This window comes from Parasteatoda tepidariorum, chromosome 5, assembly GCF_982258835.1.
Source record: "Parasteatoda tepidariorum strain Cologne lab strain chromosome 5, Ptep-v5.0, whole genome shotgun sequence".
Taxonomy (NCBI): Eukaryota; Metazoa; Arthropoda; class Arachnida; order Araneae; family Theridiidae; genus Parasteatoda; species Parasteatoda tepidariorum.
The window spans coordinates 38594385-38615259 of record NC_141759.1 but is presented as its reverse complement, the minus strand read 5'-3'; the positions used below and the strand labels follow the sequence as shown (position 1 = coordinate 38615259).

At 29.2% G+C, this 20875-nt stretch overlaps 1 protein-coding gene across 6 annotated transcripts in view; it reads left to right on the top strand.

Annotated features, from left to right (window-relative positions):
* Positions 1-20875, top strand: part of LOC107451597 (hepatocyte nuclear factor 6-like) — a 268387-nt gene that overhangs the window by 154890 nt on the left and 92622 nt on the right. For 4 of the 6 annotated variants that reach the window (XM_071185203.2, XM_071185199.2, XM_071185202.2 and 1 more), the window contains one exon: positions 962-1000. The exons of the other annotated variants lie outside the window; for them this stretch is intronic. In XM_071185203.2, the coding sequence (XP_071041304.1) occupies positions 962-1000 (39 nt within the window). The remainder of the gene's footprint in view (positions 1-961; positions 1001-20875) is intronic. 6 annotated transcript variants of the gene reach the window in all.

Here is a 20875-nt window from a genome sequence, read left to right as displayed (position 1 = left end):
CTACCTAGTATGGTGCCCCTAAAAGAGTGGCCAACAAATATGCCCTGTAAAATGTTTCAGCCAATCGGACTGCGTAGGGGTCAGTGAACAGGCATTGTATCAAGAAGGTTCTGGGTTTGAATCCCGGGCAAGACATGGATGTTGTTTCATTCTCTGTACTATCTGTCCTAACTGTGGGAAGAACGTTTTATCACTTAATATGATGCCCCTAAAAGAGTGGTCAACAAATATGCCCTGTAAAATGTTTCAGCCAATTGGACTGTGTAGGGGTCAGTGAACAGGCCTTGTATCAAGAAGGTTCTGGGTTTGAATCCCGGGCAAGACATGGATGTTGTTTCATTCTCTGTACTATTTGTCCTAACTGTGGGAAGAACGTTTTATCACCTAATATGATGCCCCTAAAAGAGTGGTCAACAAATATGCCCTGTAAAATGTTTCAGCCAATCGGACTGCGTAGGGGTCAGTGAACAGGCCTTGTATCAAGAAGGTTCTGGGTTTGAATCCCGGGCAAGACATGGATGTTGTTTCATTCTCTGTACTATCTGTCCTAACTGTGGGAAGAACGTTTTATCACCTAATATGGTGTCCATGAAGGAGTGGCCAACAAATCTGCCCTTCGAATCCGGTATTGACAAAATTTAAACACAGGTGGGCATTGGAAATAAAAAATAAAATAAAATGTTTTTGAAGCAAATGAAGTTTACCTATTATCAATTATCATTCCATTTCAGTTTCCTGGGATTATTCATTGAATTTCTTACTTGTATCAATATTTTTTCTGTTTGTCTCAATGCAACATTTTTTGTTACATCCCAAATTAGTTAAAGTGGTTGATTCTTATTTAGTAGTTTGCATGTCCCAATCCAATCCTATTCTTAAAGATGTGAGTTTTAATGTTGTAAGCATGATTTGGTAGGAAAAAAAGAATCAAACTTACATCATGTCGATATTTTTTCCAAAGCTGTCCACCGGTTTTGGAACCAAGCTTGTGAATACTCCGGTATGTACATTTTTTTATCTAAATATATTTATTTCATAAAAAAAAAACAATTTACCATAAATGTTATCTGTCATTTTACGTATCACAATAGTTTGTTGATGAAGGCAAAACATTAACACAAACATAATTGTTAATTGATGAAGGCAAAACATTAACATAAGCATAATTGTTAATTGATGAAGGCAAAATATTAACATAAACATAATTGTTAATTGTATCTTCGCTTCAATAATTCTCCGGATACATATTATTTTTTAAAAGTAGAAACAACATGACTTTTAGGTGCGGGATAATAATAAATAAAAATTGAAGAATATTTAATAACATTAGCTCAGAATTATTTTTATTAATGCAAAACTGTTACATCAATATGAAAGAAATAGATATCTATACATCTGCACAGAGAAAAGAGTTATGGCAAAATTATCGCACTGTAAGGTAATAACATTTCTAGTGGAAAAAAAAAACAATAATTCTGGTTAACAAAGCGAAACTATACTTTAGTTAAACTATTCATTTGGTAATTTTACCGTTCATATCGTAACGGTTTACTAGAAATTCTGATCTCCGAAACTATAGTTTTTATTACCACACATCTATAAAAAATGAAAGACTGGAAAGCAAATTTAACCGAATAAATAGTTTTTCTGCCATGCTCTAAAGTATCATGATAAAATTACTAAATTTTACCACATTTATCAAATTTCATCACATCATACCAAAATTATGACCTAAGCAGCTTCTGTAAAAATTATCAAGTTTTTTAGTGTTTCCATACAGCTTAAATTATTTCTATCATATTCTTGTAGTTTTGACCATATGTCTTTTCTAAGTGTATGTGGAAGAAACTTTAAAAATTGAATACGTTATTTAAATAAAGCTGTTAAAAATATATTACCTAGTAAAAAAAATTCTTTTTTGAAAAAATATTAAAATTGCTTATTAATAAGTAAAAATGTAACTATCGTTACGACTTTCTTATTTGTTTTTATAATAAATTAATACTGTGTAAAAAAAAGATTAATACTACATTTTTTCAAATTTTTATTCAATATAGCTATAAAGTTTATTATTATTTTTTTATTTTCTAATTATAAAATTTTACATTTCCTGTTTACTTTTTTTCTTTAATTTATTATAGAAAAATATTTTGATTTTAAATGCTTGAACATTTTAAAATTTCTTTTTACACAATCTGTCTTTAAACCTTAATATTTCTTTAAAAAATTTATTAAATCAAACTATAACAGCACTTTTTGGATTTTTTTGTAAATTTTTTTCAAATCCAACTATAAACTATAGGTTTACATTTTGTTTTTCAATTAAATCTAGCTACAAACATTTTTTAAATATTCTTATAAATCTAATTATAAGCTTTGGTTATTTATTCTGCCGTCAAAATTATAGGGAAAAACACCAATAATCAACTACAAATTTACAAATTATAACAAGAAGTTTGTATACATGTTTATGCCTTTAAATTCATTCCCGATTCATTTCGAACATATTTATGAATTTTCATACATTAAAAAAAATCTCGCAGACGAATTCCAATAATTAATTTGCATATCTGGCAATACAAACGCAGTCACGTATTTAAATTTTTACAGGTTATTTGCTTATTCTAACGAATATCAAAGGGCGAATCGAATCTATAATCCTTTTCAGAAAATCTAACTATAAGCATTTGAATTTTCTTTTTAAGTTTTTAATTAAATCGTATTACAAACACTTTTCAAAATAATTTTTTTGAAAATCTAAATACACATTTTTACAATATTTTTTTTTCAATTTGACTTTAAACCTTCATATTAATTTTTTAAATATATCTATAAACTTTTTCTTTTTTACATTTTTCCATCAACATTACTTTCTACATTTTCACGTAAGAAAGTTACTAAATGTTTTAAACTTTCCACTGGTATTAATAGCAGAAACAAAATAAAATGAACTAATATATCTTAAACAGTAAGGTTAGTTGTTGTGCAATCAAAGTTATTAAAACACAAATAATCAACTACAAATTTACAAAATGTAAGAAAAGAATTATTTATGTCTTAGAATTCTCATACATTAAAATATATATATATATATATATATATATATATATATATATATATATATATATATATATATATATATATATATATATATATATATATATATCTTTCTTCATGCTATCTGTAAATTATTACGTTTTTCATACTCAATGTTATTAAGATTTAAAAATCAATCATTTACAATAACAAATAAAACTCTAATGTGACCATACAGATGAGATAATCTCTAACTGTTCTTAACTTTATACTGATATCATTATCAGAAATAAAATACAAGAAACTAACATAACAAACAAACTAACTAATTCTCATACATTTAAAGAAAATCTTGCAGATGACTTTTAACAACTAATAGGCATATCTGGCAATATAAATACAGTTACGTATTTGCATTTCTGGTAGGTTATTGGCTTATATTAACTGGTATCGAAGAGGAAATCGAGTCTATATTCCCTTTTGGGTTTTTTGTGACTTTTTTTAAATCCACCAATAAACTTTTAAATTTTCTTTTTAGGTATTTCATTAAATCTAATTGCAAACATTTTTCAAAATATTTTTTTTGAACTTAAATCATATACGTTTCCTTTTATTTTAAATTATGTCTTCATTCTGAATATAAACTGTTCCGCTTTTCAAACTCATTGTTACTAATATTCAAAAATCAACCAATCATAGCAGCAAATTAAATTCTAACGTGACCATACAGATATCATTAAGATAAGACAACCACTAAATGTTCCAAACTTTTCGCTGATACCATTATCAGAAATAAAATACAAGAAACTAACATAACTTAAACAGTATGACTATTTGTTCAGCAATCAAAATTATTAAAACAGAGATAATCAACTACAAATTTACAAAATGTAACAAAAGATTTGTTTATGTCTTGAAATTCATTTCCAATTCATTTTGAACACGCTTACGAATTCTCATACATTAAAAAAAAATCTCGCAGACGACTTCCAATAACTAATACGCATATCTGGCAATACAAACGCTGTCACGTATTTGCGTTTCTGGCAGGTTATTGGCTTATGTTAACGGAAATCGAAGGGGCATCTGCCATGTTTTCCCCCTGATTGATTTTGTCAATGAATCGTAGTATTAAAATAGGATGGTAATAACCGTTTCATTGAATGGAGTAGCAGAGGACTTGAACTGCTTGCTTATGGTTTATTTGTAGCGGAAATCGAATTTCGAATATTTACTTTTTACACCTTACTTACAGTCGTAGTGACAGATCCCATTTTTAACCTGTTAACATCTGAGCTGGAGCGATCATATTAAGTGGTATTCAATGATTTTTAACTTTGTTGTCATATTGCATGGCCTTCTTATTGAAGAGTGATTGAGAAAAAATTTATTTTCTCCCACAGTAGGTTTTTAAATGGTGTTTACCTCTTGAAGTTTTTCAGTTAAATAACTTTACTGAATAATAATTATACATTGCATTATACGAAACTGTCTTTTTTTTTTAATATTTGTTCTTTTAACGTTATTGGCTTGAGTTATTTTGTAAGAAAGTTAATTATTATTATACCTTATCAAATTGAGTGACAGGTTATTTTGTTTTATCGAGCTCACGGCTTATTAGTAAGTTTAATAACTCAAATTTAGGGGGGGGGGGGTATTATTAAAATGTCACGAAGTATTTCAGCTGTTATTATTTTAAAATTTATTTTAATACTTAAATGATTATTTGTTTACCATAATTATTTATAATTTAGCTTTTATAATTAAAAATCTAAACTTAAAACAGCATGAGTTATTTTAAAATTATTCATTGTTTTTCAAATTTAACAGACCTTATAATAGGCTATTTTCCACTATCGAATTGAATTTTACCTTCAAAATACAGATTATTTTATTTCTTTAGGAGTTGTTACTCTTTATTTTTATGAGTTTTCATTCTTTTCATGAACAATTGTTTTTGATTTTTAAGAATTATTATTTTCTAATTTAACGAGTTTTAGTTATTTGTTTATATAAGTTATTATTTTAAAGTTCACTTCAATATTTATATAATTATTTAATGATTTCGCTTATTTGTAAATGATTTTTTTAAATGAGACAGGCTATACGTAAAAAAATATAATTATTTGTTAAGAAACTCTTTGAATTTAAATAATAACCTGTTAAAAAATTCCATCATATGATTTTATTCTTAAAATAATTGCACGTTCAATATTATTCATGATATTTAAAATAAAACGTTGAATAAAACAAAAATTAATAAATAAATATTTTTATAACAAAATTAATCAATATTAATTATAATAATGTCATCTAAATAAAGTTGTTCTTGCCAAGTTCTTTAGGGCAAACTCAATAAATATATGGCACTAAAAATCTATAATAAAATCCCTCTTATGAATTAGCTTAAATGAGGCATTTTGTAAACTGAATAGTATTTTAAATATATCTAGTATTTTTTTAGAAAATTTTTATTGTTTTAAAATTACCTTGATATTCCATATCTAAATCTTTTCAGTAAGTTTAGTTTAAAATTCATTCAATTTTTGATTCGAAAATTTAAATAAAAGACTCTTTAATTTTCAAATGCATACTTCAAAATTAAATAAATAAAATACATTTAAAGAAGATTACTCTCGAAAACAGACATCTTTTTACGATTTATAAACTCTCTAGATTTATTTTTAAAAAACAATAACAAATTAAAAATAATAATAAGTAATAAATTATTGTTAACATTTGAAATAGTTTCTTATGTATTTTTTAGTGTTTTGCAACTAGACTATTTTTATGCCAAAATACAGGATTACATATAAAACAAAACTCTTTATTTTAAATTGTTTAATACTGGTTATGACTTTGAGACATATTATATTTTTGAATCAAGAATTTAACTAAAAAACCATTTATTGTTTTGCCATTGCAATTGCTTTTATTAAACCATACTTAAATACATAATGAAACAAATAACTTAATGCGTTTTTATTACTCATTATATTAAAGTGGATAATCATGTGATTTATAAGCTTAATAAAACACCACTTAAAATGAATCAAAAGAAAATCTCCACGTTTTGTAAAGATGAAAAGCACACATCTCCAAAACCTCCTTTCATCGAAAATCACGGCTGATTCACTCAAATAACAATCACTTTGTACGAAACCTCCGAAGAGGTATTTACTGAAGTGTATTTTATAAAAAGAATTTCAAGTAAAAAATAAAAAGTGGTAGCATTAGTAGTTCCTCTACTTTTCGGCTGTTAGAAAACGAGTGAAATCTCAACTTTGAAGTACATTAGAAGAAAGAAGAAAAAAAAGAGGAAAAAAAGCCTCTTGTGGAATAATTGAGTTCTTTTCTCACTTCTTTCTCTTCATCATCATCTTTATCATTCTAAAGAAGAAAAAGAAGTGTAACCAATTTTCCACCACCTCAACAAGGCATCTTCAAATCTTTTCCTTTTGATGAAGGGCGCAAGCATTTTAAGCCCCGGCGTGAAAAGAGCAACATAAATGCTACCCCCTTCTTCAGCCCCACTGAAAAAAACAAGCTCACTTAAAAGACCGTGTTGTTGCCTTTTTTTTTCTTTCTAGATTATTTTAGTTCTTTTTTTCTTATTTAAAAGAAGTGGTAGTAAAAGATGAATGATCCAAGAAGATTCGTTTCTTCTTCATCTATTTTGAGTTAATTCAAACTCCAATGGGTTCTCGAATCACAATGGAATGGTGGGGTTAAAAATAAAAAAAGCGTTTAGTAGTAGGGTTAAATTCTTTTCAATTTCCAACACTTGCTTTAAGGTTAAAAAGGGTGAATATTGACTTTATGAAAACCCGTTTTTGGTGTAATATCTCGTATACCTCTCTAAATACATTCATTATTATTACGTAAGTATTTTCTACTTTAACTTTTTTTTTGTCAAATCCTAAAACTAGCTCGTCTGTTTTGGATGTGCCTTTTTTTAAATATAAAAAAACTTAACTGTTTTTCATAGTTTTTAAGTTTTCTTTTTTAAAATATTTGATTGATGATGATGAATAAGTATTAAAGAGTCTCAAGACTTTTCAAGCAGTAAAGTGGTACGCGTAAACGAAAATTATTTTAAACCACTACAACCTTGCTAAAAAAATGAAAGAATTGTGATAAATATATGTTAAACGTGGTTTACAGTTTCTCAGTTGTACTGGCCAAAGCAATTTTAAAATTCATTTCCAGATAATTTAAAACTTTAATTATCCTGTAATTATCATAGAAAAGGTTTTCTCTTTCAAAATATTGTGTGATAATAATTATTGTGCTTTGAGTCCATTTTCTTCGGAATTGATAAAGAAAAAACTTTTTTTTCACTTTCATACATTTTAAATCAGATATTTTTCTTGGAATATAATCATTACATTCTTCTTACATATTCTTAAATGTTATTTTACAAGAAGTTTCTTGGTACAATTTCATTCCTCACACCAGTTGTTCTAAAATGTTCGTCTATAAATTTCTTTTTAGAACATAATCATTTCACATAATCAAACTCTTTCTATTCCTCATATTACACTGTGAAAAATTCCGGACCAAATTGCGGTAAAAAGTTCCGGCATTCAGGATGCCGGTACTTTTACCGCAAAATCCGTTTTGACCCGAACAAGTTACGGAACAAAAAAGGATATTAATACCGTAATTTTTACAGTAATAATTACCGCAAAATCACTCTAATTAAATAAATATTACTGAAAAAATTAACAGTTCCTATAGTAAAACAACTGAATCACTTTAATTAAGTTAATATTACTGTAAAAATTACGGTACACTATTTTGCGACAAAAGTGAATTTTAAGGATAAAAATATTTTACGGATGATGCACTTAAAGTACCTATACCATAATTTGTCGCTGAAGTTTTTACTGTGTAGTAGTTATTGTATGATTTTTTCACTAGCACATTTCAATCTTTACACTAAGTATTCTTGCATGTTATAAGACGTTTTCTCAAAATATATTCCATTCTTCACGAACATTCCATTCTTTCTACTACTTCTTCTTGAATATTATTTTGTAAGTTATTTTCTAGGAGCATGCTTTATTCTTCTTCGAACACATTCCATTCTTTGTTTTTTATTGGAACATGTACCAAACTTCATGGAACACATTTCATTATTCGCAATTATTATTCTTAAATGTTATAAGATCATTCCAGGAACATATTCCATTTTTCATTGAACATATTTTATTTTGTGCTTCGTGGTAGTTATTCTTAAATGTTACTTTATAGATTTTTTCGGCCCATATACATTCATTCTTGAACAAATTTCATCCGTCGTGGAAGTTATTCTTAATCGTAATTTTATTTTTAAGTTGGGTTAAAACTAGTTAACATAAGCATTAACATAAGCATTACAAAACTGAATAAATTGAAACCTTTGTTAGTACTCAAAAGAATTTTCATTTTTCATGATATAAGTTGCTTTTCACGAGCAACAATATTTCATAAAATATAAATTTCAGAGAAGCAACATTAAAACTTTGAGTACAAAGATAAATCTTCTGCAAAAGAACATGTTGAAGTCATTTTTTTTTATTCTTGCATTCGTTCCAGCAACAATCAAAATTTTATTTTTTTCGCCAACACTGACGCCAGCAGACGACATCTTTGGCAAAAAAGCAGTGCCGTTCTATTTCGAACATTCGTTTCTAGAAAAGCTTCCAGAATCGCTTGGCACAAGCCTGGTCTACCGAAGGGGAGATCACTGAAGCGATGGGAGCGGCTGGAATCAATCAGTCATATTTCAGTGGCGTGCTGGCACAGTGGCGTCTTTTTCTGAAGCAACTACCGTCTCCCCTTTTAACACCGGGAATCTCTGTCTCTTCCCCTCCTACCTTCACTCTGTTGCATCGGCAGCCGCAAAAAGTTTGTTTGAATAAAACCCTTTCTGCTCTTTAAAGCATGAAATCTCATGCATTGGTCTCCTCGGCTCCTCTTTTTCGAATTCTGCACCACCCCTCCCATCTCACTGTAACCGTAAAAACCTCACGATTCATTTCTTACCATCTCCATATGAAGATAGATTTCATTTTGACCTCGTCTTTCTATGAAGTCTACAATTTTTTTTTCCTGACTTATTCTCTTCCAGAATTCGGTATGGGCTTCTTCATAGTGCCGATTTCCTGTTCTTTGATCTGTAGTGCATCGATTCGGCAGACGATTTTTTTTTCTTGTTGCCTCTTTAAATTCTAAATTCTTGAAAAAAATTTGATATTTCCTTCTTTGAATCATTCTTGAAAGAATTTTATGAATTGAAATCATACTTGAAATATTATATCCATTGCAAAAACTAAATACTATTTTAAATTAAATATGCTTCTCGTTTGTATGATGAAAGCATATTTCTAAAGACAACTTGATCAGTAAGAATGTTAGCTTACAACTCTTATCTATTTTTGTCAAAGAATGCAAACGACTTCTTTCATACGACAAGTTTTAAGAATACATTATTGCAGCTGTTTGCCTCTCTCCGAGTTATAAGATAAACAAGGATCTTTTAGTCGAAAGGCTCTCTATAAGATACTATTCAATACTAATACCTAATGTTACATTAAATTGTATCTCTTTTTTTACTGTACTCTCAAAAAACACTTCCTTAAGAATAGCACTGTCCGCCTTTTTTTTTTCTTTTTTTTTTGTAAAAGATCTGTTATTATAAGATCATGCAATTCTTTTAATTGTAATCATCTATCATGCGTTCATAGTTTTTAGAATTTATTATTGAAACTGTTCACAACACCAAGTTACAAGACAGGCAAGGATATAAGCATTACATACTCTGACCCTCTTTCTAATATAGGGTTATAGCAGGTGAAATACCGTAATATCTTCAGTATTTGATTAACATTATACGTTTTTTTTTATTGGCGCAAGTTTCGTGAAGCAAAATTCGGTATATAAAAAAAACTTACTTCTTAATTTTTGTCTCTTTTTTTATGTTCGTAATTATTAATGCAAAGTGAATGTTATTATTAACGGAAATTTGTAATTATTAAAGCAAAGTGAATGTTGTTATTAAAGCAAAGTGAATGTTGTTATTAAAGCAAAGTGAATGTTGTTAAAGCAAATTTGTAATTATTAATGCAAAGTGAATGTTATTATTAAAGCAAATTTGTAATTATTAAAGCAAAGTGAATGTTATTATTAAAGAAAATTTGTAATTATTAACGCAGAGTAAATGCTATTATTAAAACAAATTCGTAATTATTAACGCAAAGTGATTGAACAGATTATCCGAAAGCAGCTCCTTAGACTGTAAATTCAAAAGCAACAGACTAAAATAGTTCAGTTATTCTTTTAAGAAATACATTTGTAGAGATATTTATCAATACATAACTGAAACAAGTCGGGCATCAGTACGAAGGTGGCATCTCCTGCATAAAAATTGCCCTTTTGTATAATATTTCCTTCGTATTAGGAAAAATAATAGACCTCATCGTAGGAAAATAATAGCACAATTTCATTAAAAGTTTAGCTAAAAGCTTCCCCTGCTCGTCCAAAATTCTCAATCTATTAATGAGAAAATTCTTTGCGCCCTCCTTACTTTGAAAATAAAAGCTACAAATTGCGTTGAAACCTTGTTTTTCACATCCGTTATCGATTCGATTTATTACATTAGTCTATTTCGTACGCAATGTCACACTTCTACATGTTTTAAATTTCATAGTTATGAGATGTTTTCTTTAAATAATATTAATTATGAAAATAAATTATATTTGAAATACTTGAAATTAGATATGTTTACAACTACAAATAGAGATATTGTGTTGTTTCATGATTACCTTTTATGATTTTACTTTTAGAAACATAAAAAGTGCATAAAACTTCGATACATTTTTTGCTTTAAAAAAAAACGCCAATGATTCAAAACATCTCGTGAGGAATTGAAACTTTGACAACATAAAATACCACTTTGATGCGAATCGTCAAACTTTTTTTCCCCTTGATAACCTTGTGTGGAAGGGAAAAAACAAGATTTGATGGATGTTTCCCTTTAAATAGGGTGTCAATTCATGTAATTACCATTTAAAATATCCCTAAAATTGAAACGTATCCAAACGAGAGAAGGAAAAAATAATATATAGAGGAGAAGCAAAAAATCGAGATTGCCCATAAGAGGAGAAAATATCTAAAGCCTGGTGAAGCAAGAGAAATCCCGTACAAAATGGAAATTCCATTGTTCTCAGAACCGACGCTTTTCACAACAAAAGGTCCATAGAGGGGGTGCAGCAAACGAGATTTGTATAAAAATCTTCCCCGCTCTCTTATCGGTCTTTTCACGCCGTTGCCAACCGCTATTAGTCAAATTCGACCATCGACCATTCCTCGGCATTCATTACCCTTTTCGAGGTGGATGTGTGGGCTTCGAATTCGAAAAGGATATACGTTTTGCAGGAGAGTAGAGGTCCACCCCTCCAGTGGTCTGTTTGTTCCAAAAGAGCCTTTCGTTCGATATCGGTATCGAGAGGAATAAGAGTATCGGATGATGGTTTGAGTGGAGTTGAGAGAGCAGATAGGCTGAAGGATGAGCATCGTGATTTAACAAATTTCGATCCATAAACCGAAATTGAAGCTTTTATTTTTCAACGTGTTCATTCTTGTGATAATTATTTTCATAAGGAAGTTAAAACAGAAGTTGAATTGCTGATTAATCAAAAGTTGAATCAAAGCTGGCAAAACAAAAGGCGAAAATATTTACGAATTAAATATAAGAATTATGGGGTATGCTGATTAAATTTTAAAAAAACTAAACTATGTGACATGCCAATTAAATAAAAAAATTATGTCACATGATAATTAAATCAAAAATTATGTGACATGCCAATTAAACTAATAAAGTTGCCTGTAAAGCTTATGAAACCAATAACCCATCTTGTGGCATATTGATAAAACAAATAATCAAATTATCTGATAAGCTGATTAAATAAGAAACCAAAATATATGACATGCTTATTAAACATATAATCAAATTGTGTGGCAAGCTCATCATGAGGTATATTGATGTAATTTAAGAAAATAATAATCAAATTATCTGATAAGCTGATTAAATAAAAAATCAAAATATATGACATGCTTATTGAACATATAACCAAATTGTGTGGCAAGCTCATTATGAGGTATATTGATGTAATTTAAAAAAATAATAATCAATAAAAAAGAAGAAAAAAAAGATGATTATATGACAAGCTTAACAAACAAAAAATTAAATTGCGTGACAATCTGATTAAATAAGGAGTAAAATTAGGTGACAAGGTGATTAAACAAGAAATTTAATTATGTGGCATGTTGACTGAACAAAAATCATAAATCATATAATCGAAAATCATATAAATCCCATGACATGCTGATTGAATATAAAAAGCAAACTATGTGACATGCTAATTAAACAAAAAACCAAATTATGTGACATGCTGATTGAACGAAAAACCAAATTGTGTGGCAAGCAGATATACAAAAAAATAAAATTATGTGAATATTGATAAAACCAAAGCACCAAATTATGGGACAAGCTGAAGAAGCAAAAAGTTGAATTAGGTGTCAAGTTGATTAAATAAAACTAAAATTAGGTGTCAAGTTGATTAAATAAAACTAAAATTAGGTGTCAAGTTGATTAAACAAAAATTTTATATATGTGACATATTGATTGAACAAAATCTAAGTTATACAACAGGCTGATTAAACAATACAATGACTAAATACGTAAGTAATTAAATGTACGTTTTCATGTAAAAAACAGGTAGATTTTTAGATTTTTTTTTCTTGATTAAGTCACCCACAAACTTAAGAAAAAGTTTTCTTACTTAACGACTTATTCATAAGCTTATAAGTATAAGGCATATTATCCAAATACTTTTTTAAAATTTTTTTATAAAATACACTAGCCCAAAAGACTTTAAAAATAACATTAACAGTAAAAATCTAAACATTTGAAACCAACACGTATGGATAAACAGACACTTCAAAACGAAATAAAAGAAAAGTAGAAGAAAAAACTGCAGCTGCAAAACGAAATACTCAGTAATATATTCAAACACTTCTCATTTTCCTTTATAATAATAACATCAAGAACAAAATGCAAACATTCCTGTCAAATGAAGAAGAAAAAAAACGAACATAATAAAATAGACATTGTTTTACAATTCCATTAGCTGCTTGTTACAAAAAGAAGAATAAAGCGCATCTAAAAATAGAAAAAAAATCTTTTAGGAAGAAAAAAAATTGCCATCATCTTAATTTTCACACACACAAGCAGACGATCTGCAAAACGGTTGAAAATGAAGAAGGAGGGAGGCAGAGAAGGATGGAACAATTTTAGTCAATAAAAATCCACTGCTTGTGCATACAAAGAAGTAGTCATAACTCTTTGTCAAAGGGCAGTTGATAAGGTGCAGGGGGATGGTGAGGAGAGTCAAGAGTTTTCTGGCAAGATTGAGTAATACTAAGGCTTTGTAGTTTTTAGATGACAATGCCCCCTCCCACACACAACCCTTTGCAGTAATATCTCTGCCCCTTTATTTTTATTCTTCTATTTTTATTGTTCAATCTTTGAGAGAAGGGGGTGCTTTTCTTCAATCCTTCATTGACACTGTTATTATTCGTCTTTAAGTCAGAAGATGACACGTGTTATCTTGTTATGAGGGTGAGGCCATTGTTGAGCAGCCTTATCCTTCTTGTGTTACCCTTTTGGTAACTCTTTTATTCTACAGAATGTTAGAAATTCAAAGGGATGAACAGGGGTGCTTAATGGAAGGCAGAGGTTTAGAATGGAATTTTTAAATAATATAATAAGCTATAAATTACCTACCCATGTTATATTACATAAGGTTTTGCGGTTTCTAGACATATTTTCTTTAATAAGACTGTGGTACCTAAATTTTAGAACTATAAAATAAAATAAAAACTTGCTCTACGTTCAACCATGATATTAGTACTTTAAACAAAAATATCATTCAAATTTACAGCTATTTAATCAATTTTTTGAAGATGCTTGTTTGTCAATGATGTAATATTCAAATTTTTATTCTCAACTTATTGTTAAATAACCGGCAACAGCCTGAATATTCAATTAACCGTATGTTACGGTAAAGAGCCTCTTTTACCGTTTCGGTTTTGAAACCGTTACAACTAGTACGATTATAAAACCATGAATACAAAACTATATGTTTTTTTTTTACCATTTACAACTAGCATGGTTATCAGTTAATTAATAAGTAAACTGAAATTTGCTAAATTAAAAAGCTTTGATCAAAGATTGAAATGATTATATAGTTGATATAAGACAAATGAAGCATTACAATTAACAAAATAATTTTTTTCTTTTACTTTTATTTTTTTTTATTACTATTAGGAATTTTTCATTTCAGTTCCTTAAAAACTAAACATATTTTCTTTCATAAGACTGTGGTACATTAAATTTTAGAACCATAAAGTGAAATAAAAACTTGCTCTGCGTTCAACCATGATATTGGTACTTTGAACAGAAATATCATTCAAATTTATTGCTATTTAGTTAATTTTTTGAAGATGCCTGTTTCTCAATGAAATATTAGTGTTCGAATTTTCATTCTTAACTTATGGTTAAATAACCGGCAACAGCCTGAATATCCAATTAACATTAGTTCACGGTAAAGAGCATTTTTTACCGTTTCGGTTTTGAAACTGTTTACATCTAGTACGAGTATAAAAACCATGAATGCAAAACTATACGGGGTTTTTTTATCATTTACAACTAGCATGGTTATCAGTTAATTAATAAGTGAACTTAAATTTTCTAAATTAAAAAACTTTGATCAAGGATTGAAATTATTATATAGTTGATATAAGAAAAATGAAGCATTACAATTAACAAAATTATTTTTTTAACTTTTATTATTTTTTATTACTATTAGCAATTTTTCATTTCAGTTCCTTAAAAATATATGACTGTTTTTGTTTTTTTTACGATGGAATATAGCATCGCGCAAACATTATTTGTAGTGAAATAAATTTAATTATGCTATTATTCTGCGACTACTGAAAGAAATGTTTTCAAATTTACATTACAGTGGAATATACAGTGTAAAAAAATAATATATTAAAATGCAAAAAAAAATCAGAATCAATTTATAGCAAAAATTTACCGTCATTCTGCGAGCATGGTCCGTAAAATTCATTTTACCATGAACTCACTTTTACAGTAAAATTTTATACCGTAATTTTTTCAGTAATATTTATATGATTACAGAGATTTAGTGATTTTGTAGTAAATACCAATGTGAAAATCATGGTATATCCGATTCTTTGTCTCATAAAATTTTACAGAAAAAGTGGATTTTACAGTAAAAAATACCGTCACTTTATTTGCCGATACTTTTCACCGTAATATGATCCGGAATTTTTTACACCGTAGATAGCCATTTTATTATAATTTGGTAAATGGAAAAACATTATATAAAAGATTAAAATTGCTTCGAAGTTAACATAAAGCAAATGAAGCAATAGAATTAACAAAAACTGGATCTTCCAAGAGGAGTTTTTCATTTCAATTTATTAAAAATATATGGAAAATTTTTCTACGACGTAATATAGCATAGTGCACAAATTAATATTTACTTCCAAAAGCAAAAGAGATGAAAGGCAGAAGAAGAAAACTTAGTGAATACATCCCCAGCAGGGTTGTCGAATCCCCACAGAGTAGATACGCGAATCCCACCTGCATTGGTCCCACGTTTCTGTCAGATATGGAGACTATTCTGGGTTATTTTCTATCATGAGAAATGAATAAAGCCTCAACACTTTAATTACCATCGCCCTGCATTATTTATGTGTCTCTTCAGCTACTATCGGAACAGACACCGAGGACGGCTTGACACTTTTCTTTCATTGCCGAAATGCGGATTTCGACAAAGCGAAAATTTCTCACACTCATTTCGGGGGAAGTAGTGTGAATATTCCATAGGAATAAACAATTGCTTATTAATTTTGTACTGAACCTCAAACTATTCAGACTTTATGGTAAAGAGAATGCAATTTTTGAAAAAGGCTAACTTAGTTTTTGGGTCTTCACCTTCAAACGGCTGTAGCTACAGTAAAAAAACTGACGTCTGTGTGTAATAAAATGTCTATACTCTACAAAATGACGCTTATCATAGTGCTACATAGTGAAAAACTACTTTCTCGGAGGTGGTATAGAGATAAGAGGTAAAGTGAAATACAGAGACATAGAGCATCATCATCATCACCCATCCATGTCCAAACACTTAACCCTATTTTCAAGGTTCCATATTTTAACAGCCATTTTAGAAATGCCACGTAATTTTCACCTTGGTCAAGCGACGTGGACAGCTGGCACCCCTCACTCCAATATTCAACACCACAACCAACGAGAGGACTTTTAGCCACGGCGGATTTAACGTGCACCTTGCTGCGTATGCATGCCGGTTGTTTTGTCGACTGCCAGGATTGAACTCATTACCTTAGTACTCCAACCAGCTGTGCAAGTGATGCTTTAACCGACTGCGCCACCGGAGAGCCCGACAAAGAGCATCACTGATAAATTTAAAAATGCTTTATAGTTAAAACACAAAACATTAAAAATATGTGTTTGTTTGTTCGTGACTTTTAATAAAGTAACGTTATGAAATGATCATAAGAAAAATGTATAAATCAAGCAATATTTTTATTTCCGATGCTCAAAAATGAAGGTTCCTTGCGATATCCAAATTAAAGATTTATTGTGATATCTATTGCTTCGCTACATCTTATCATTTCGTTTCGTCACATGGTTAAGAAACAGGTGCAAAAATGAGAAGTTTTAGGCATTTTCTTCCTAGCATTAATATTTACAAAATGATTATTTGCTAGGAATCAATTCTGTTTCTCTACAACTTAGTGATTCACTGTTTTATTATCTAGAGCTCATTTTTCAAGAAAAAAGCACTAACTGCACATTTTTCTACCAGATTAATAATGTAAAAAGTCTCACCTTGCAAAGTATTGTCACTTTTCGAAACCTAGATATAAATTTAGCTGCAGTCATGCAGCATTAAACACGCATCAATTGCTCATATTTTTATCCTGTGTTTCTTTTCCTTCTAAGGCACAGCATCTGAGGATAATACTTATAATCTGTCATTACAAATTACTTTATTTGTGCCTTTAAACACCATTTTCATTATACTGAATATCTGTACAATATTACGCTGAATATTTAACATGTAAACGTGTAAAATTCTAAAAAAAATAAAAATAATAACATTAACAAGAGACCAGGTACCTATCAATCTAAAGATGAAAAGCCATAGATATCGCCACCGGGAATCGAACCCCGATTTTAAATAATGACAACTCAGTGTCTTTTAATCACTGCGCCAATCAATATTACAGATCATTATAATATTGACTAGTATAATTGTGCAATTAGTACTGTCAATTAGTCTTAATCATCTACTATAGATGTACTAAGATATACTACTATAGATCTACTACTACAGATCTACTATAGATGTACTTAATCATCTACTATAGATGTACTAAGATATACTACTATAGATCTACTACTACAGATCTACTATAGATGTACTTAATCATCTACTGTAGATCTAATTTATACATTTAACTGTTACCTCACTAGTTTTAATTAACTCAATAAAGTCAAATGTTTTTGATGGAAAAGTGCAATAATTTTTAAACATCATATTTTAAGCCTATTTGTAGTGTAAAAAGTTATTAATTATTTTTTTTTTAAATATTTTTAAAAAATTACCTAGTTTTAAGGCATGCATTCTCGAATGGAATAGAATTTTCTTCTTTATCTTAGCTAGATTCGGCTGACAATGCGTTTACCATAATAAAAGATTAAAAAAACATCCCATAAGAACCAAGACTACCTCTGATCCTTTCCTAATTAGTCTTTTTAATTTTGTGGTTTTCATTGAAACCTTGATCTTCTTTCGTTATCTGTTCGATTATTGAATTAGTTTATTTCGTTTTCAATGTCACATATGTTTAACTTATACACGTTCTAAATGTCATAATAAGACGTCTTCTTTATGTGAAAGTATGCATTAAAAAACATTTATTACGTTTAAAATACGAGAAACTATATGTTTTTAATGCAATATCCACTAGAGTTTGTGAAAATTTCAATTCCAAGAGAGAATTATACAAAATAAACCGAACTTAAAGAAATGTAAAGTGATCTAAGGAATGTTAATGATTGAAAAGACAAAACGATTGCACATGTACCACTTTTACGCATGTTTATTTGTACCCCTATGAGTAATATGTGGAATAAATTCCATTAATTTTCCACAGTTAATTCATTGTATTACAATTTTCATAAATATTAGTATGTATGTTTCGTTTTTTTAAATAAAATTATTATGTTTTGCTTTTTTTAAAAAATGAACTAAATGCTTCAACTTTTTAAATTCAGTTAATATAAGATTCAAGAAGAAAAAAAAAGACTGTTGCTTTTATTGCCTGTTCGTTTATGGGTTCTAAAAAGAAAAACCATGAAACCCCGCTTAAAAAAAAGTTACGACTTCTATTGCATCATGTTTCCAAACTCGATGTATCAAACAAGGACGACTTCATTCAAAGAATTTTTTCAGTTTTAGTTTTTATAGTCCCCCTCCTCTTTCAAAATCGAGTGGGGGTGGATAAGACAGAGGTGTATTTTCAAAAACGAAAAGGAACTAAGATGGATAGTAAAGGGGGGGAGTGTAGTCACAGAACTGACTTCTGGGCGACATGTAGCTGATGGATGACCCGCGGGCCGTGTATGACATGTAACATGCGCCCCTGACAGTATCCGGGGCGCACGTTTTCTCCGGTGAGTCGCCGCCCCACTTTCCACCATTTTTCCAAGAGATAGAAAAATTGCAATAGCGACGTATTTGTCATCGTAGCTCTTTTGTTTTAAAAGCGACTACACCTCCTCCCCCCACACGACTTATGAGGGGGGAACAGTGTAGGGAAAAAGAGGGGAAAGAAAACTGCTGCCGATTTTATATTTAACAAGCAATGATTTGTTTTAAAGCTTGTGTTTCCGTTTGCAGTTTCCCGTCTTCACATAACAAACTGGCCGTCAATTTTGTAATGAATGGTACCCCCTCTCTCAAACGGAGTCTGTTGGTACGGAAATTATTATATACTGGTATATCAGCTCTTCTTTTTCTTTATTTCTTGACGACAGAGCTCCAAGATGGATGGTGTGTGCACTTTTTTATTTTTTCAATTTTAAAATTGCTGATCTAACGGCAATGTTTTTATTGCAATCTAGCTCGCTGTATTGTCATTCAGAACATAGCTTTAATTCATTTTTGGGCTCTCTAACCAGTTGGAACGTGGACGAAATTCGGATTGACGATAATATGGGAATAATGTCTTAAAATCATTGGTATTTTCTTGGTATTTTTCTGGACTTCGAAACTTTAATTTAAAAAAGCTTCTTAACTAGTCAGAAATTTTACCGACGATTTTATTCTGCGTGAAATACAGTCGAACCTCTATTTAACGAAGTCGATAAAACTTGATAATAAGTTCATTATATGGAAAATTCATTAAATGGAAAATTACCTTTTAAAATACGTAAACTACACAAAACAGATTTTAAATTCATAAACACTAGATATAATTAAAACAGCAATTGATACACTTTTATCTTGCAAACTAGCATCTACTATTTATTTTATAAATCTTAACCATTAAAGAAATCTGCATGGAAAGCAAGAACACAGCAAAATATTATCCAGTGTTACACAATCATCCTACATACATTTTCAACTAAAAAAAGCTGCATTTATCATAAAAGTAATTTAAAACATACATTACCGCATGCTTTATTTAACTTTAATTGCTACTAAATAGAATCCATTAATTTTGTCTGAGTTTTTTGCTTGATATGCAAACAAAAATGAAAGGGGATTTTACTGCTTTCTCTAAAAGTTAAAGGGGTTCGAAAATCAATTCAAGGTTATTTCCCCAATAAAATGCGTTTACAAGTTTGAAATGTTCTGAAATATTTTGGGAAATAAGGATTGCGGATCTCAAAAAAAATTTTCGTTAAATAGAAAATTTACTTCGCTATTTGGAAGTTATTTTACGAAGAAATTTCCAAAATGTCCTCGGTTCTTCGAAAAAATTCGCAAAATGGAAGCTCGTTAAATAGAAGTCCGACTGATGGACCCTTTTTCGTTTCCAATTATGATTGTATTATCAACTAAACTCCTAAAACTCAATCATTTTAATAGATTGTGCTTATTTTAATTTATATTAAATATCTCATAATTATTGTGTTTCTACAAAACTTTCATGTTAAACTTGTAAAAGTGATTTTTTTCTGATATCACGTCTAAATTATTTATTTTGACTTCGTTTAAAACTAATATGTGTCATATTTTTTGTAATTAATATTGGATATTAAGATGAATATTTAGAATCTAAATAATAATATTCAACTTGATTCCTGTCCTTTTATAATATGGTTATGAAAATCTTAAATTTATGATGATTATTCTCATTATAAACAATATTAAAAATAATAAACTAACCTAAAAAATTAGTTAAAATCTAATAAATGACATCAAAAATTTATGTCAAAAGTAAATAAACGAATCATGTATCGTCACAAAATATAACGTACCATCATGAATCCATTATAATTATAGCTTCCCCACCTTATTTGACAGTAAGAGTATTTGCAGTGATAAATAATGTAAATAGAGCAACTCTAATCGAATGCAATATTGATAACGTTTTTTTTTCGGCTATACAAGTATCACTTATAAAAGTTAGAATGTATTTGGAGACTTCAGAAAATTATTGAAAG